Here is a 19,452-nt window from a genome sequence, read left to right on the forward strand (position 1 = left end):
AAGAAATTTCGCAACATTCGAATGCTCAAACGGTGTTTCTACTTATTGTTAGCACGGTAGACCAGGGATATTGAATGATCGATTCTGATTTTTCTCTAGAGGCCACTTGGGGGAATTTTCATGAGCGGAACAAGGGACTTTTCAGAGTGGTCCAGGGGGAGGGGGGGATTACAAAAAATACTCAACTAAGAGGAATCTACCTGCATCTGCAGGAATCCCCTAGATCTCCAGAGGGGGGGACCCGGGAAATATTCCTAATTTTGACCTCCTCGGAAAATTTTTGAAGAATTAAGAACTTAGTTACAAGACCGATTTTTAGCTGTTCTGACTGAAAAGTTGATTCGATTAAAATTTTCGAGATAAAAAAATATGTCACACACTTGCCTGACATAATCCCTCACATTGCGCCAATAAATCCTCATTCCAGCAGCAGGGAAGAATTGTATTAGCTACAACAAATTCTACCACATTGGCGGCTTGTTTTGAAATAGGACATACCTATCTAGGCAGAGGAAAAGGGCAGACACTCTTTTCAGGATGCCCATCATGGATTAGGAATGCCTATCTTCGGGATTTTAGGCAAATGCTTACAACATTCATGGACCGATTGTAAGTTTGGGAGTTCTTCTTAGTCGAAAAATGTTCTCACCATTATAGTGGCACGAGGAAACAGGTTTGATTGGTTATAAGTATGCCATTGATAATGTGGTAATCATCCAGACTTGCAACTATCTACATCATTCAGGGGCAGAGTAATTAATTAGGTAGTTAATATCCTGCTAGGGAGAATGAGCACAAATTACATCGGAGCTATCGCTACTGTAAATTGATAAAATAGTTTTCAAGGGTACTGATTGGCCATTGTTGGGAAGATGTGTACGGCTGTGAGAGGAGACTAACACTTGGATATTACTAACTTTTCCTCTCATGGCCCCACTGAGACAATAATGATCATCAGATTATGAGACAATTTCGTCTCACTCTGATGTTGCTCAACAATTCCATTTAATGAACATTTAAATATTCTGAAGTCTTCCTTTCGTTCAAGGCACAGAAACCAGGTGCAGTTATATAATAGATTAAACAAGATGATGCGACTTACCTCTTTGACTTTGTTTCTTTTCTCCCGAACGGCCGGATCAGGATCCTCTCCACCTTGGACCACAGGATAGTTATCACTTTCAGCAGGAGGAACTGTGACCACTTTCGACAAGTCAACGACGCTAGGTACTTTGAAAGGAACTTCCGCTTTCATCGAGCTTGACCCGACGTTCATTTGATCCAATCCGAAATCGGGTTTCTCGAGTACTTTATCCCTGATATTTGAGCGCCAGTCTTCGTCAATTTTGGCTTTTAATTTGGCCTCATCTTGAGCGATGTGAGGGTCATAGTCATTATCATGGTGTCTCATGCGATTATTGGATAGGTCATGAAAGTTACCATGAGGAGGAGCAGGGATCAGGAGTTCGGGTCCAGCCTTCTGCATGTGTTTGTAGACACTATATACACTATTGACGGTGTTCGAACCACTCTTGAATTCGGGCAAGAAGAACAGGGCACCAAAACACACAACACCAAACGTCAGAAACACGAGAAGAATAAGGTATTTTTCTTTGGATCTAAAGGAACGGCGAGCAGAACTGGGCATGGGAGCGCCATTCATATATCTCTGATACGTAGGTAAAATTCCAGTCGCTGCCATTTTTAATATGATATACAATTAATACACTTTCCCAACAAAACTCGAATTAAATTCCACGGACGGCCCAGACACGAACACTTCAACACCGCGCCATTTTGAAAACTGACAAAGTGCATGGATTCAGGAAAGAGCAGAAGCAGTGCATGAAAAGGAACAGGTAATGACGAATGCATACTTAGCGACCTCAGCGCGATCTCTGTGAAATGTCTGAAACTTGTAAATAAAGTTGATATTTTCTGCAGATCTGGTAACGTTGCATCATTGTATTTTATTTTCATGCTAAAGCATCTTTTTTTGCCGCGTTCTTGTTCTCTTTTTCAACTTGTTGGTAAGAATTACGAATATATTTTACTTCATCTTATTTATACTATGTTCTAGTTAAGTTTTTTAAAGCCTTCGTGTACTGTTACCCTAATTCCCACGGTTCATGGGTTTATTACATAATTCGACCCTAACCTAACTTCAACAACTCCAACCAACCTGAGGCCTATGCATGCACCCATTTACTTTTTAATATCTTTAATTTTAAAGAATTTCCAAGCTTATCCTAGGGAAAGTAAGGTGAATTAAGGTTCAGATTGATCCCTGTATTTATCTACGTCGAAGGTCTGCAAGATCATTGATTCATTAACGCACATCATTCTCAGAAAATGTCTCGCATGAATGCATGATGAAGATGCCCATTCTCATGAAAGAGTCAGGGTAGGTGATGATTTGTTGAAATTGTAAAATCTGAAAATGTTCTTTATGGCACTTGTATTTTACCTCAAATTGCCATTGTTTGAACAATAGCTTTTTATGCTAGAAACGCGTTCCCTGCGAGTGAAATTTGCAGAGGCTTCAGTTCAGAAGAAGAGTTGTCCATTAACTTAGCGTAAACAATTGGTTCATTAAATCATTCCAGAACTTTGGTGAATGAACCATTTTCCTAGGTACGTCAAGTTCTTCAAAGGCTCTTCTCCTACAAACTGGGGCCCTCAAACTGGCATCAGGTTGTTATTAAATTTCTCTGCTTCGTCTGCATGTAGTTCGCTTTAAAGTATCAAGATCTGACCTATGATGTAGGTATCCCGAATGCATTGGTTACCTTTGGCAATTGTCAAGCCTACAATCTTCCAAAGGCAACCATCAGCATTTACATTGATGAGCCTTTTTGAAGCTCCAAGGTAAAACGGGGAGAATAACTTTATGGTATAACGAGTTATAGCGGCTCATACTATCACAATTAGCTATAATCTGGTCAGATTTCCCTCTGTTACTAAATCTGTTGCTTGTTGCTTCAAGGCAGAGTGTCATAGCAGCTGGAACAGGGGAAAGGATGGATTTGACTGATATCAAACCAACCCGAAGTGCATCAAAGGAAAGATGCCACTATTGATCAGCATATAAATAATTGTTGAATGGTGCTGTTATCTAATGTGATTCTAGTTCAATCTTCTCTCTCTGCTCTCCTTTCAGTCGTCACATCACCATACAGATTCTACATTTTATCAAATTGGGTCAAAATTCTAACAATGTTGTAACCTTTCTCACTAAGAGAAATGATGCTGAATTGATTCATAATGTCTTTCTGTGAGGGAGCACCCTCGAATTCAATTCTGATAGTGATGGGTACTTCAGATGAGTCTAGGAAAACTATGAAGTCTGCCAAAATCAAAGCTATATCAATTATTTCCAAAGAAAAGTAGAATATTTAAGATTTTTGGGAAGTGTTCAGTTGTTTTCACAAACAAGATCAGTGTTAGTGGACAAAGCAAATCTCACTAAGAATCTCCCCTGTGTTACCCAATCACTTATATTCATTAAATCTATATCAATATTACTAATAATAGAAAATTCAGACATTATGATGGAACGACTTACAAAGTATTATTTTGTCCTTCAAATATTTCTCTTTTATTTTTTGATCGGTGAGAATGGGCTCTTACTTTTCCTATGAATCATGCACAGTTGGAGAAAGTGTTCCACAAATATTTGGGGACTGAAAAACACTCCAAAACATTAAACCAAATCAAAATTATGATGGTTTGAAGCTTTCAGTGCGAGAAACTATTCTTTAGGGGAAAAAATATTTAAAATTTTTAGCCATCAGGTTCACAGCACTACATTGCTGGATGATTATGGAACTATTAATCATAATCATAAGGGCAAAAGAATTGAACTGCTCTCAGCTTATTCTGTAGGCCACTGCAAAAAATGTTTTGTCTGAATTTCCAAATCTGATATTTCGACCCAACTTGACAAAAATTCCCAAAGAAAATTCTGGTTCTGTGTGGCTTTTTGGAATTTCACCTCCTCATGAAAGTTAAGGATATTTTTCAAGTTTATGAAGTATTTTTAGATTTTGTAAGTAATAAGCATTTATATTTTCAGGTAGAATCAAAATGTCTTCAGCACCACCCGCCAAGAAGGCGAAAGCAGAAACTTCCGAGTCCAGTAACGGCTCTTCTTCAAGTGAGGGAGGGTTTGAAGAATTTTTGAAACAAATAGAAGAGGATCGAAAGAAGGTAATGATTGAATCATTTTCCTTATCAATTGTATGCTTTTTTTTCTAATGAGCAGTCAAACACTGTAAACCTAATTCTAATAATTCTACCTCTAAAAAAAAGCACTACCCTCTCAACATGGAGCTAAAACGGAGTCATTGCATGTTGAGACAGAAGTCAAGTATTGTTCATGTCACCACTCATTAAAGGGGCCATCTGACTGCATGTATTAAACTGTTGAGTGGTGCTGATCTGCAGCTAATCAGAGATTGAAATTTGACTCAACATACGATGACTCTGTTCTAGAAAAAACAATGGTGCAGTGAGTTCTGTTGAGGTACTTGTAAAAATTGTAACAGACAGATGCAAAATCTTGATTGGCTTGCTTGTCTGGACATATTTTTTGGGCCTTTCCCCTTTTTCTATTCTTAGAGAAACCTTGTCAAAGCAAATTAAAATTAAATCAAACTGGATAGCCAGTGCTTCAGTCACTTCTCATGCTTCAAGATATGCCCACTCTGAGGTATCTACCTACTTGTAAGTTTAAAGCAACTTTCATGAAAAGTATCTTTTAATCCATGTATTTCGATCAGTGAACTCCAAGCAGTTTTTTTTTATTGTTATTTTTTTCTTCTGTCTTTTTTTTTATAGATTTATTTTTAAAGTCAATTATCTAATCACTTCATGTTAAAATAAAGGGGGGGAAAGAAAACATTTACTGATCAATAACTTATAAACATTAAGTGACACAATGCCAAATTTTTTATGCATGTATTTTTTATCAGATTTTCAACCGCAGAAAAATTATTCCTTCTTTCTCCTTGCTTCTTTCACCATTTTTCAGCGTTTAAACCAGCCCATTTTTTTCTTCTGAATTCTCTCTCACTCTTAATTCTGTATGTATTGTTGTCTCTCCTTGTCAGGCTGCCAAATCGGTTTTGGAGTTCAAATTTAATAAAAAACGAGTTCGAATTCTCTCAAAATCCAAAGAAGTTCCGGAGTGGGGAAAAGGTGTCATTTATTGGACTTTCAGAGACCAAAGAATTCATGGTAAGTTTATACGACTGTCTATCTTCATCTTATTAATTGATGAAAGAGCCCTCCCACTCATATTTTTTTTAGAAAACTATTTCAGAAAGTAGAATTCATAGTAGTAAGCCCAGTAGAGTGTTCCTTATTATAAAATTAGTGAATTTCAAGTTGGTCAACCCCTCAAAAGTTTCTATGTGGCGCAGGAAAACCTATGTTTTTTGGAAAAATTTTTTGAAACATTTTCACCCGCTGCCCAAGTGGGTGAACGAGCGCAAGGTTGCAGTATGTCTGTTGGTTCTTCATTGAGTCCATATACTCAGGAAATGCCAGGTAATGGGCTTATGCTCCGAGGCTGCTTCTCAAATCAAACAATTATCCTCCGAGAAAGAAGTAAGAAAGATGTGTTCTCAATTGACAGAAAAGTAGCCACCTTTTACCCGGGAATTTTGGCTGATATCCATGAAGAGAAAAACCCAAATCTATCCTTACCATCTCAGCAATATCAGCTTTTTCTAATAAGAAATTGTATTCATCACAGAATAGACGTTCGTAGCTTGACAATGAATTGGAATTTGTATTGAATAGATAACCTTTAGATAGGTATGTATGAGTGCAAATTAATTCTTTAATGGAGGCAATATCATAGATTTCATAAAGCACATGAAGGGCCAACTAGTGCCATATTTTTGAAGTGAAACTTTTTTTTATTCATTCAAGATTTACAATATGAAATTCTAATCCCTCTCAAATTATTATAATACAGCATACCTTTCACTGCTACAGGTTCCATCCCTTGCACTGATTTGTATGAACTGAAGCAACGTGGCTTTTAATTATGTATGTTGGAGTAGAGTTCAGACTTTAATGTGCTAATCATGATTTTGGAAAGTTCATTTTTTAAGTCATTCAGATTATAATTAAGAATCTGTTCATAATGGAATATCTGCTTGTCATATTGTTAACTTTTTTTTCTTCATTTTCAGACAACTGGGCATTCTTATTCGCACAAAAATTAGCACTTAAAAATGATGTTCCTCTCCATTTTGCCTTTTGTCGATTGCCAAAATTCTTAGATGCTACACTGCGGCATTTCAAGTTCATCTTTGAAGGTAAAATATTGAAGTATTTAATGCATTTTGGGGGACAGTACTATTGCTATTAAGAAAGAACAGAAATTCATATGAGATAGTTGCTCTTTGTTTTTTCAACCAATTTTCTCAAAGTACTAAAACATACGGAGACATTCATTTAACTGAATTTAGCCAAGAGAACAACTGTCAAAGTCACAAAAAATTCTGCCTTGCTCCAAACAGAAAAATATCGCACCAACAGTTTTTGTGACGCAATTTGAAAAATTGGCCTTCTTTGCTGGTTTTACCGGCAAGGTACTGCAAGGTTAGCAGCTGTTATACAACATTCCGTGTTTGAAGGTTATGTTGTCTTCTTATGATGTAGTATTAACGGTTCTTAGCTTGCTCTCTTCTCTTTTTCATTTTCCTCAGCGTTTGAACATGGATACATGAGGATTCCAAATATGAAAAAATGCATGCAATATTTTGGGAAATACATATGTATGGGGGCTGTTAGGTTGTAGTGTTTTCATTTGATCTGCCGTGGTTAAAACCATGGATCAGAGCTTTTCTTTACCTGCAAAGAATTCAATTTAAAGATGGGAAAAAAATGAACTATTTGTTTTTCAGGTTTAAAAGAAACAGAGAAAGAATGCAAAAAATTGAATATTCAATTCCATTTCCTCATTGGTTGCGGAAAAGATGTTTTACCGGATTTTGTCAAGAAGCACAAATTAGGAGCTGTTGTGATAGACTTTATGCCTCTTCGTGGGCCAATGGCATGGGCTGATGAGCTTTCAAAGAGCCTTCCAGATGGCGTCCCCTTGGTCCAGGTAGATTATAAGAGTTATTTTTTTCAAATCTGTCAGTACCTAATTTCAACCATACAATTATTTTGTATGGCAGTATCAAACTCAAATATGTTAGAACCCTTATAAAGACAAAAATTTCACCATTAGATAGGTTTTCTAACTTGCTGAATTTTTCTATTTTTAAAAACTTACTCTTTTGTCTTCATCAGAAGGATATTTAGTGGATATTTAAGCTTATATAGTGGATTTGTATTAATGATTAGCCATACTTTTATATTTTGCCGCAAATATTCTCTCTAAGCAGCAGTTCGTTTTGCTGAATAATTCTGTAAGTAAATCTTCATTTTGATGCGTGGATTGAACATAAGATTCAAATAGAAGCTTGATTTTTTTTGTGTAGGTCGAGAATCAAGAATATTGATACCATAGTTTAATTCATAGTATCTCTTCATTCGTCACCATACTCTTCAATATCAGTATGAATTTTTATCAAAAATGATTGCAGGTTGACGCGCATAACATTGTCCCTGTTTGGGAGACTTCAGAAAAACTGGAGTATGCTGCCAGGACAATCCGTAACAAAGTCAATGGTAAACTTCCTGAATTCCTGACTCAATATCCTCCTGTTATCAAACATCCACACTCTGGTGACTTAAAAGCAAGTGTAAGTACCTGCATGTGTTTCGTTTTAATCTTTGACTCATGAACCCTAAGAAAGAATCGATCCTGTATCTAAGCAAAAATGTGCAAGTAATGGTACAAACACCTCTCCAACTCATCACTGTAATCTGCAAGACAAGGGTGTTTAATAAGCTTTTTGCTAATTTTAAAATCTGTATTAATAGAAAATAAATTCATGATTTGAGCAACTGAATTCCTATCGTACGCCATTCTTGAACTGTCACTCTCATAGGTTTTTGTTAAATACATCACCAAATTGAATCAGTGACCAGTGAAACTAAAAAAAAAATCAATTTTTTTTACAGTCTGCTAACAAGCATGACAGGTTGCCGAAGAAGGTCCTTGATTGGGCTCCTCCTGGGAGAAGGCGAAGAGGGCGTCCAATAAGAGGTTGGAGGGAGAGGATTGAAACAGAAATGTTAAGGTGCTCAATGCCTTAAGGGTTGTAGTTCAATAGAAAGCAGTGGAGGTTAAGTGTCGTAGAGCATGAGGGAGTGCTATAAAGCGACCTATATGTATGTATGTATGCAACAAGGTGGGGAAATGGTGCTGGGTCCACACCATTTCGTGGGGAAATCAAAGCCAAGAAGTTCCAAAAATTAAAATTAGAATCAAGAATAATTTTTTGAACTCCAAGGTTTCGGGCCACTTCTTAGTGTTTTTTTTTCTTCATTTGTATGTATGTAACAAGCGTGAACATGTCAGAATGAGTACTGCAACATCTTTCGTCAATCAGAAGTATCTGTCCTATGAGTACACGTCTACTTTTGTAGATTCCCTTTTGCAGCCTCTTTTATCCTTTTCAGGTTGCTCAGTCCAAGCTTTTGAGTTGAGCGGATTGCATTGCCTCAAATCAGAGGCTGGTCTCTGTGATTCTGATATATATTTTTTCTTTAACTAGCCAATCGATTGGGAAGAAGCTGAGAAAACGCTAGAAGTTGACAAGTCAGTCGGACCAGTGAAGTGGGCCAAGCCTGGCTACAGAGGAGGCATGCAACAGTTGTATACTTTTGTCACTAAGCGCATTAAAAATTATGGAACTGCCAGGAATGATCCAAATAAAAATGCTTTGAGTATGCTTTCCCCATGGTTTCATTTTGGTATGTATATCAATCTTTTCTACAGTACTTAGATCCTCTTACAGCTGTAAATTGAAGTCTATTATCAAGTCTATAACAAAAGTCATGTCTCTTTATTGATATCATTGCATCAGCTGCCTTGATTATCAGAAATGATCCTTTTGTCCCAAACGAAGACAGCAGTGTGGACTTCTTTCGTTTTTTCCCTTAACTCAAAAGTTCCCTAGAGGCTGTCCATTAACTACGTAACGAACTTTTTCGGCATTTCCCCCCTCCCCCCCTGGTAAGGCTTTTGTGACGTAGGTCCCTATCCTTTAACACATAAAAACAAAATGATGTAACTCTGTCCTGGACCCCACCCCCCCTCCTTAGAGGGTCACATAATTTATGGGTGGCTCCTTACATGTAGAAATCAAAATCCGAATAATTGACCCATGCTTGAACAAGAAATGAAGGAGTGCTGGCGCCTGTAAAGGCTCTGAGAAGATTGGATACGGTGGTGGTTAGGCTTCGCTTTTAGCGGTTCATGTTTGTGAATGGTGATTTAGCATCTCATTTTGTGACAAGTATATTTCTCTTGTTGAAATTCTTCAGAGAAGGAAACCTCAATTAGTTTAAAGAAATTTTTATCAGATTTGGAAAAATTTCTCATATTATCTTCTAAGAAAACAAGTAAATGGCCTCTCAGATGATTTTTGGTCAATTTCTAGCTTACACATATTCTAGTTGTAATGAAGATAAGATTTCCTCATTTGTTCAAAAAGCAAGATTATTCATGAAGAATTGAATTGAATTCAGAAAGAATTGAATTCAAGAAAATACCTAGTCTCAGGATAAATTTAGTACATTTCTTTCCATTTAGAACAAATTTTAATTGTCGATCATTTGTGATTTCAGGCCATATCTCAGTGCAGCGAGCAATCCTGGAAGTGAAAAAAGTGAAAGGCTATTCTGAAAGTGTTGCTGCATTTTGCGAGGAGGCAATCGTCCGACGAGAATTGTCCGACAACTTTTGTTTTTACAATAAAAACTATGATAGTATCAAAGGAGCATATGACTGGGCAAAGAAGACTTTGAAAGATCATAGGTTGGTTCCTAAAGTCAATACAATTAATTTCTTCACTCATACAATTTTATTATCTTTCAATACAGCCTCATGAGGAAAACATGAATGTTCGATGTTAATTTTTTAATGGCAATGACAGCTTACACAAAGATCGAGTCAAATCAATCCTGCATTTACAGCAGTGAAAAGAACTCAGTACCCCAGATTCTTAATGTGCCTATGACTCTCAGAACACTGATGTTCGCTAAGAATTTGAGGAAGCCCTGACTTGAAAACAGTAAAAGATTCATAAAACAACATATTAAGCGCAGACAGTTTTGTTGTAGTTTAACATGTTTTGGTGTAGTTTGGAAGAACCAACTTTTTTTTTGGAAACCCAAATATGCTCAGTACTATAAAGAGAGCATTAATACTTAGCTGTGACTCCTTTGCTCTCCTCTTATAATTTACCATCAGGTATTCACTTTATAACTATACTTATTTGCTTTGTTTATGAAAAATGAGAAGAAAAGAAGTATTTTAATATTTCAGAACATTTTTAAACTACGTTTTTACTCACCAATTTTTCTCAACTCACAGCGGCGACAAAAGACCATACTTGTACACCAAAGCTGAGTTGGAACAGGGCCACACACATGATGACCTGTGGAATGCAGCTCAAAACACACTAATCAATGATGGCAAAATTCATGGGTTCATGCGAATGTACTGGGCAAAAAAAATTCTCGAATGGACGGAATCTCCAGAACAAGCTCTTCAGTATGCCATTTACCTGAATGACAAGTACAGTCTCGACGGACGTGATCCCAACGGTTTTGTAGGTGCGTACTGTATGATGAGAAGTATTATTTGGTCTGAAAGTTTTTGATGGATGTTTAATGTTCTTGGATGAATGGTTGTATGGAATGAAGGATTAACCATTATTACCACTGTTTTTAGAAATTTTACAAAGAATAGCCAGCACTCTTGCAACCTTACATATCAATACTTGGGTGAGCATTTTTTAGTGTATTCTCCGAAGGAAATGCACTATTTTTAGATACTTACAAATTACAATCTTTTAGTTACTTTGTAATATATGTATATTGTGGATTTGCTTATTCTTTGATTCCTAATGCATTGCCTGTCAATGTGCTTTCATGTAATCACCCTTGCTATGCCAGGAAAGCATACAATAAAACTAGGGGGCTACGCCCCCTGGCCGCTACGCGGCCCAACCCCCTGAAGGCGCTCCGCGCCATCAATGGACCGCTTCGCGGCCCTATTTTTACCCTTCTATCGGTGTTAGTTTTATTTTTTCCCCTAAAAAATTACGATATAACCACTACTTACTTAGGCTTACTTAGACGTTATACTTTACTTTAAGAATGAAATAATTTTTGGTTTTGATGAATAAAGAAACAAAATTATTCTTTTGAAGTCTAAAGGACGCGTTTTGGAATGACTACTTGATGAAATATTGCAGTAAAACAACGAACATTGATAATCAGGTAATAATTAAGAGTTTCGGGAGACGGGGATCGAACCCACACCATGTTTATAGTGGACGCTTCCGACGTCTTTGACGACTCGGCCACCGTTCTACCTGAGGCAGACGGGGCGAATCTTGTGTAGATAAGTGTAGAGCTGATGCGCAGGCTACACAGCTACTGCGCAACCTCCTCGACCACTGCGCATCCTCCCGCGCATAGCGGTAGCAGTCTCGGAGCATTCTGAAAATTCACTCACTTTTATAACGTGATTGTAAAAAAACCTGGGTCCTATTTCCAAAATCTGAATAGAGCGGGCTCATCTAGGGCCAATTACCCGTCGATTACCGCAAAAAACTTAGAAATCGGCCCGGTAGAACGCTCAAACGAACTATGACAAAAAATATAAATTTACATTGTTTAAATGGGAGAATTCGCAACTTTACCACTTAATATAAAAAAACCTAGGCCATATTTTGAAAATCTGAAAAGAGTTGGCTTATCTAGAGACAATTGCCCGTCGATAGCCGCAAAAATCATAAAAATCGGCCCGGTAGAACGCTGGAACTAAGCGTTACCAGTTTCGCAAAATTAGGAGGCTTGAGAGCTTATAGTATAGATGACCCAATTTGTTGAACATTGAAAAACCGCCAAAATTAGGATTAAAATCAAAACAAATATTTTCCCTGAAGATGAGGAATAAAATTGCCTTTAGTATTTTTCCTTTAGCACAAGACGATGAGTCCTTGTGGTTTGCAAGTCTCGTTTAGATATCGAAGCAATTTTATAGGTTAAAGCAAATCTGGAATGATTAATTTTTCTTGTTTATCTGTTAACAGGATGCATGTGGTCAATTTGTGGTATCCACGATCAAGGATGGAGTGAAAGAGCAGTATTTGGCAAAATCCGCTACATGAATTATGAAGGTTGCAAAAGGAAATTCGATATTAATGGATACATCATCAAACACGGAGGAAAAGTTTATACCAAGGGTAAAGAGAACACCATGGATAAATTTCTCAAGAAGAAGAAGTAAATACCTGTCCGAAAAATTTCATCGTCACGGAGTTAAAAATAATTTCGGATAAACTGCTCATCACTGACACTCAGTTCAGTCTCAAAAATTTATCTGTAAATCTGTTATTCCCCGTGTTCAATTTGAGGTTGAAAAATACAGGAATAAATATAATCCTCTGTAAACTGAAATTAGGAAAGGTTTTCAAATGTTTCAGTTCAAACTTAGAGTACAAAAAAACGCATACCGGTTGTTTTTCCGTTAGAAGTTTTAACAATATTTTCAATTTATAACTGTAAAACTAATCCATCACATTTCAGTTGAACTGTTTTATATTTTTGTGATCTTATCTCACTCCATTTTTTTATGTTTTGCTCCGCAAAACATTTAGGCAGTAATTTTTGATGTATGTAGCTCAGTGGATTTTTAAACTGTAACATAGATATGAAGCAATCAATTGAATTAATTAAAGGGCTGGACACACGTTCAAAGTGAAGCTTCAAAGTGGTGGCTGTTCAGCCAAGTGTTGCCATCGATTACCTTCAAAGGAGAGCAGCCTGTTCTATTTTGACGCATCGATGCGCAACACTTGACTAAACAGCCACCACTTTAAAGCTTCACTTTGAACGTCTGTCCAGCCCTTAACTTGATGTCATTGGTTTACAAGTATTTAAATATATTATTATTGTTGTTGATGTTTTATTACTTTCAACATAACTGAATTTTAAATGTTACACAGTTCTCATCAGTTGGCTCTTCAAAAAATGTTAATAATCCTTTAAAGTATCAAACTCTTACAAGTAGTGAAAAGACAACTGTATTTTAAAACTCCTTTTATTTTAATTTTTATACTATGACTTCCTGCAAGTAATTTGAGGCATTCAATTTCATCTTCAGCACATTTTTTAAGGGGATGAGACAAAACACAAGTCAAGTTCCTTACCTTTACCATCCAATTTTCTGTTCAAAAACTTAACAGTACTAAATATTTTGCACTAACTGAAGCTGAACAACCTTTTTCATATTCCCTATTGATGCTCTCTATGACAGTTTGCCTTCGTGTAATCATTGTGTTCCTCTGTTTTTAATGATAAATGGATGATTCTGATCCGTCTACAATTGGAAAGGTCCTTTTTTTTCCTGTCAATTTTACATTAGATTCTACGTTTTTGAACATTTCAAGTCACCTTAAGATCTCCTAAAAAGCTTCATTCACACCTATTTAATTCATAGAACTGTCTGTAATATGTGTTCTCAATTGACGATCAAAGTATTCTTAAATTTTTCATTCTTATTATTTTGAACCTTTCTGCACTTGTCTATTTTTTTATATCTCATCTCTTTGCATTATCTCAATGTTTTAGTCCTGCTCATTGTTATTGTGCATTCGCACTTTTGCATCTGATGGAACTTATTGTTTCTTCCTGCTAGATTAAACGGGTGGTAGTTGTAAACAAAGTTATTTACTTCTATGTTTAGTTGTCTAGATTTTTCTAGCTTTTAACATCTGAACACCTATTTTTCTTGTTTTTGCCTGTTAGTATTTAAGTACTTATTCCTTATTGTTTGTACATGTTATATCATGTTTCATTTCTCCCTTTTTTCTCTTAATTTATTTATTTTCTTTGCCCTCTATGATTAATTCATTTAAGTATTTTTAGTTATTTTTTTACTGAATAAAAAAAAATAATGCAGCGCATAATCTATTTGTCAGAGTATTTTTCTATCCTAAATTTTTTGATAAAAGTGTGCTTGGTCTCGGAAATCTGCCTCTAAGCAGTATTTTTATTGTTTTTAAATTCTTGAACCAAATTAACAGGTATGAGTTTTACATAATAAAAATATAGTTTACCTATTGCTGTAGTAAAATGAAAAGGATTTTAAAATTAAAGCTTGATGAAACTAGAGAAACCAGTATTACTTTTGCTGTTAAAAATGTTCTGCATTCACTCACCCTTGTCTTTTATTTTTTTATTTTGAAGAAATCCTCCAATACTTTAGCATGAATTTTTAAAGATTTCTTTCTTTTCTACAGCTTTAGAGAAAGTAAGCAAACTTGACGAATTCAAGACCTTTTTTATCAACAGTATTATGAAATGTGAGAGGAAGTCAGCAAAGCTTCAGACTCATTGTTAGGTACATACTACTCTAGTTTCACCAAAAATCCCATCTTACATCGAAGGGTGAATGTCCTCTGCGTGAAGGCAAGTGTTCAGCACAAACTAAGGAGTTATAGTGTGAGCAGTTGAGCACTAGGAAGCTATGGAAAGAACTACCTACGCGAATACAGAGTTCGGGTCTCCAACTTTGCATCTTCCTAGTATGTAAGTGAATTTGCCGTAGTCGCGATTTGAAGGCGTTTTGGTCGTCTTTCATATTGACACTAACGCTCATAATCAGAGTCTCATGCTTGTGTTCATCATCGTGATAGGGAGAGGAGGGGCAGCGGCAGAGGAATTTATTCTATGGAGAAGATCTTAGATCTCCTCTCCAACTTATCAATCCTCTCATTCCACACCGAAAACTTAAATACTTTGAGTACTCAAGCACAAGCATGCAAGTGTTTTTACTTGCGTAGGTACAACATGACGTCAATCTCTGCGAATTTAAAAAATTATATATATTTTTTCAAAAATGATTCGTATCACCTCTATTTTTTTCCACTTTTCTGATACGGTTTCGAGAAATAGGAAAGTCCCTGCAGCGATAAAACCACTTTTTTTTTGGAGCTGCAGGGAAGAGTCACCGGTCCTCCACTGAGCATGGGCGCTGGAAGATAGTTTCGAAGTTTCGCCCCAATCAACAACGCCATAAATCACAAAATTAATATCAGAATTTCTTGGGTTGTGAATTCAGTCCATACACTAATTACTTAAATACATTTTTCACCTGCCCTTACAAATTTATGATCAATTTAAGTTTATGATCAGTATTGATCAGATCATCTGTTCATTTTGCTCGTTTGATACAGAGTTTTTAATTTTCAAAAATGTTATTTGATTAAGAAAAACATATTATTCTGTATAAGTACAATAAAATCAAAAGAATAACGCATGTTGCCTGAGGCGCGAGGCGTTTTATAAAGGAGTTGGACCGCGAAGCGATCAAACGAAAGGGCGCACCTTCTAGTTTTTTATATGAATTTAAAATTATTTTTTCCATACTTGCAATATAAAGAAGTTGTATTTTTGATGAAACATGCGCATGAGAAGGATTAGCAGTAGTAGACTAATAAAGCTCTATTATTAAAATAATAGCTGAACGAGCGCAGCAGCTTCAATACTCGCAATACGGTACAACTCCGCATTTCCCCCTCCTCTGCGCAGTTCCTCTTCTCCGACGGACACATTGAACCTGGCATTGGAGAATCCAATCTCCCCGCAAGTTAGTCTGTAGTCGGCAACCTGCAGAACGTGGCGCCGTCGTTCAATAAACAGCGGTTCGTGTCGGATTCGAATTTTAATGCATATGTGTGATGTAATTTTGAGATCATTTTGAGCCTCAGATTCGCAATTTTTAATCTTAAACATCTGCTTCCGTAGAATTACTCCGCGTCATGTAGTTATTTGTTATGTTTGTGCTGTGAAATCGTCTCGTTCCGTAGTGTGATAAGCCTCAGCGATTTTGTTTGTTTATGTATGTAACTCCATTCAATTTTCACCTGTATCGGAAATCTTATCAACGAGCAGCAGTTATTCTCTTAAAGCAGGTAAAATCAAAGTTCAAATACTCATTGAAGTGCGAAGTCTGACATTTTGTTCAAATGAATTCACAGCAAAAGGGTAAACCTCATGGCTTGTGGCCATGCCTGGGACAGTGTTGAAAAGATGCTGAATTCAGATAGATGTTATTCTTCAGGCTTCACCCATATCAATCGCATGACTGCTTATTTTTATTTTGCCTACTCTTCTTCATTTACCATTATTACCAATTCGTTGTACTTTATAATTGTATGCTCATTCTAGCTTTGAAATTCCACAGCAGGCAGCTTTCAATGTGATCGTTAGTTGTTGATGATCTCGGACATTTTTTTTTTTAAATAAATGAGCTGTTCGTTGAAACGCTTCAGTATCATTTTAAATTTACTTGAACGACTGAGTCACATTTAGGCTGAATGGTTGCCCCCGGTTATTTTTTGCGTTAACATCTTATTCAGCTGTAAAGTGTGTCTGAGAGTTAGGTTATCCGTCAAATTGTTTATGATCCCGTATGAGTTTTACCTTATCTACTGAAGGATAATGCTGGTTTAAAAGTAGCTTTCAATACTTAGAAGAATTTCTAATTCTGGAGGTTTGAAAGACATGAACTGTAATGTTTTCTTAATGTGTCATACCCATCAGGAAAAGGGACAAATTGTTTAAGTAACATTCCAACTTAAGGTTTCGCTGGTAACTTATCTGGTGACTGAATGATTACCTCCAAGCAAATCTCTGTAAATACAAGCCGAAAAGTGAAGTTGAGAATTCGATAAAGTTCTAGTGTCAACCATTTGTTTCTTTGCTCAAATCAACAGAACATGAATCGCCTCTCTGTATGATAGTTTTACAATCGCTGGTTTTTTCATCTCTCATAATGATTCAGGGTTAGAATCTAACACTTGTTGTGTTTAAGTAACTCAATGGACAGATTGGTGAGAGATTTCTATTCTTTTTAACTTTCTATAAGGGATCGAGTGTTGCATGGTTTTGCTTTTGTTAGGAATGTGGGTTTACAAGTTAGAACTGATGATAACACCCAATTCGGCGCAACGCAAAAAGGCGTGCAAAATTTTTCGATGTGTCTACGCAAGTTTAAGTTAGTAAAAACAAGCGTAAAAGTAACTGAGAGCTCATATGAAGTAAAATTTCTATAGGTATGTTACAGTATTTAAGATGTCACTGCACTCGTGTTCAATTCTTCAAAACACCCCCCTTTCCAATTTTTACAACTGGGTCCTAAATTTTTAGTTCCAATTTTTCCTCGCAAACTCTATTTGCTTTAGACTAAGTAAACAGCTTTTCTTGACTACTGTCGTGCTTAAGTACACTAGTTTGCGATGTAAGTAGGTAGGCTTGTGAACTACAAGGTTGGCATTTATCGATTTTCTTTTTACTCCGGCAGAAGAGGAATCTTAGTAAATGACAGGAAAAAAGATCATATTTTGATCAATATTCACTTAACCCTTTTATACTTTTTTGCTTCCTGTGAATAGAGATACCTCTCAAGTACTTACTGCCTTGCAATTTTTTTAATGTTTTTTAAAAAAAAAAATTTCAATGCAGTTGTCGGTAGGAAGTAAATGATATTGTTTCTGCATCCATTTAATTGAAAGAAATTGCATTGATGATTGTACTGCGTCCTCATTCATAGAATTGCAAAGACAATCCTCCATGAATAAAGGATTTCTCCTGCAAGGTATGATTTTGGATCATGGATAGCAAATCTGTTGGTTTCAGTGAGGTACCCACTGACGTTCATGAATGTAGGTATAATGTTCGCCTCGTTAAATTCGGAGTGCAAGCGCGCAACTATTCGATCTCCGGAGTAGGTATGTGGTATCGAGCGGAAATGAAGGAAAATCTTAGCTTTTCGCCTGTTTCAAATTACTGAGGAAATCAAGCGCGCAACTATTCGAACTGCGGAGTAGGAAAGTGGCATCCAGCGAAAATGAAGGAAAATCTTAGCTTTTCGCCTGTCTCAAACTAATGACGTTTATGCTGCCGCGCATAACCATGTAAGGAAGAACGCCGTATGAACATTCGAGAGTTGCCAAATTTCCTTCGATAAAATAATTATTTTTTAGGAAAGTTATGAATGTTTTCCCTTTAAATTTTCAAAAATTTTAGGTAAAATCGCGAACTAAATCATCTAAAAAATTGGGAGGAAAATATTCTTTACTTTACTAGGAAATTCGCGTTTTATCAAACAAAATTTGGCTACGTCTGATGGGTCATACGGCGTTTTTCCTCAGCACGGCAGCTTGTATGCAGGTATTATACCTACTCGCGTCGTCATATGTGGGAATCAAGCGTGCAACCATTCGACTGGGTCAAATATCCGTTGAATTTATTTTTTTAGATAATGGTTTAATATGTATAGTTTTTACTTACAAAAAAATAATTATAACCTTAAGATTAGTAACTCAACAGAACCATGAAACTCGATCATAGTTATTAAGTCGTCGCCATCGTTATGCTCATATTCAATATGCTGTCTGTGAACAAAACGAAGGATTGGACGCACCGAACGGCAATGCAGGAATCTTCGAGCTTGCGGAAAATTAGGGTGAATTTAGAGAACATGAAGTAGTTTCGTGATCTCGGTCATTGTTTAGCCACTCATTTTTACCCGCTCATTTGAGCCTCTTTGAATTTCATGTGAAATTGTTTGCTTCTCAAATAAACGGCGAAATCTTCCTGTCGACGCGGTGGATCGTCGCTGATTCTTTTGGCCAAACCGTCACAAAGGAGAACCCTTTTCAGAAGCCGTTCCGTCATGATTACCCACATATTTATACAGTCGATGAATTTTTACATGAGTAGGTACGCTGCGTGGCTTCAGCACTTTATAAGATTTCGTGACCCCCGCCCCCTTTTTTTCCGAGGTGCTTGCAGTATTCTCCTTGCCCCGGCTTTTTGCAGACCCAACTAAAAGTCTTGTTTGGTCAGCAATTTTCGTTTTATCTTTTTGACAGTCTGGACAAATTCTATTTGATTTCGGTGCGTGCTATGAATTTCTTTCTGTATTCCCATGCTAAGTAACAAGAACGCCGCATGAACATTCGAGAATTGTCAGATTTCTTAGGATAAAATACGTTTTTGAGGAAAGATGTGCATACTCTTCCTCGAATTCCTCGCTCGATTTTTTCGAAATTTTAAATTGAATGGTGTACAAAATGGTCTGAAGAATTTGGAAAAAAACATTCGCAATTTTCCCAGTGAATTCGGTTTTTATCGGAGTGAATATGACAACGTCTGGTGGGTCATACGGCGCTCTTCCTTATAACACGGCAGTATATCTCTCAGACGAGCTCACATCCGGAGGAATTTCTTTCCGTGGGT

At 36.6% G+C, this 19,452-nt stretch overlaps 2 protein-coding genes across 2 annotated transcripts in view; one reads left to right on the forward strand and one right to left on the reverse strand.

The window, feature by feature from the left end:
* LOC109036238 (alpha-Mannosidase class I a) overlaps window positions 1–1,823 on the reverse strand; it is a 50,362-nt gene extending 48,539 nt beyond the window's left edge. The window contains 1 exon segment of the mRNA XM_019050269.2: window positions 1,103–1,823. Within this exon segment, the coding sequence (XP_018905814.2) occupies window positions 1,103–1,702 (600 nt within the window). The 5' untranslated portion in view covers window positions 1,703–1,823.
* Window positions 1,824–1,880: 57 nt separating this feature from the next.
* Window positions 1,881–14,114, forward strand: LOC109036239 (deoxyribodipyrimidine photo-lyase). Its single transcript, XM_072298594.1, has 10 exons — window positions 1,881–2,030; window positions 4,076–4,209; window positions 5,112–5,238; window positions 6,204–6,329; window positions 6,921–7,123; window positions 7,608–7,766; window positions 8,685–8,883; window positions 9,760–9,949; window positions 10,508–10,749; window positions 12,237–14,114. The coding sequence occupies exons 1-10, from the start codon at window positions 1,979–1,981 to the stop codon at window positions 12,431–12,433; spliced, it is 1,629 nt and encodes a 542-aa protein (XP_072154695.1). The 5' UTR covers window positions 1,881–1,978; the 3' UTR covers window positions 12,434–14,114.
* Window positions 14,115–19,452: the final 5,338 nt, after the last annotated feature.

The sequence above is a fragment of the Bemisia tabaci genome, chromosome 3, assembly GCF_918797505.1.
Source record: "Bemisia tabaci chromosome 3, PGI_BMITA_v3".
Lineage (NCBI taxonomy): Eukaryota > Metazoa > Arthropoda > Insecta > Hemiptera > Aleyrodidae > Bemisia > Bemisia tabaci.

What these genes read in the sequence shown, in the direction of transcription:
- LOC109036239 (XM_072298594.1), top strand. Translation starts at nt 1,979, where the DNA reads ATGCTAAAGCATCTTTTTTTGCCGCGTTCTTGTTCTCTTTTTCAACTT. An exon ending in TTCCCCATGGTTTCATTTTG is followed by an intron (nt 8,884 to 9,759) that starts GTATGTATATCA and finishes TTGTGATTTCAG; the next exon opens with GCCATATCTCAGTGCAGCGA. An exon ending in AAGACTTTGAAAGATCATAG is followed by an intron (nt 9,950 to 10,507) that starts GTTGGTTCCTAA and finishes CTCAACTCACAG; the next exon opens with CGGCGACAAAAGACCATACT.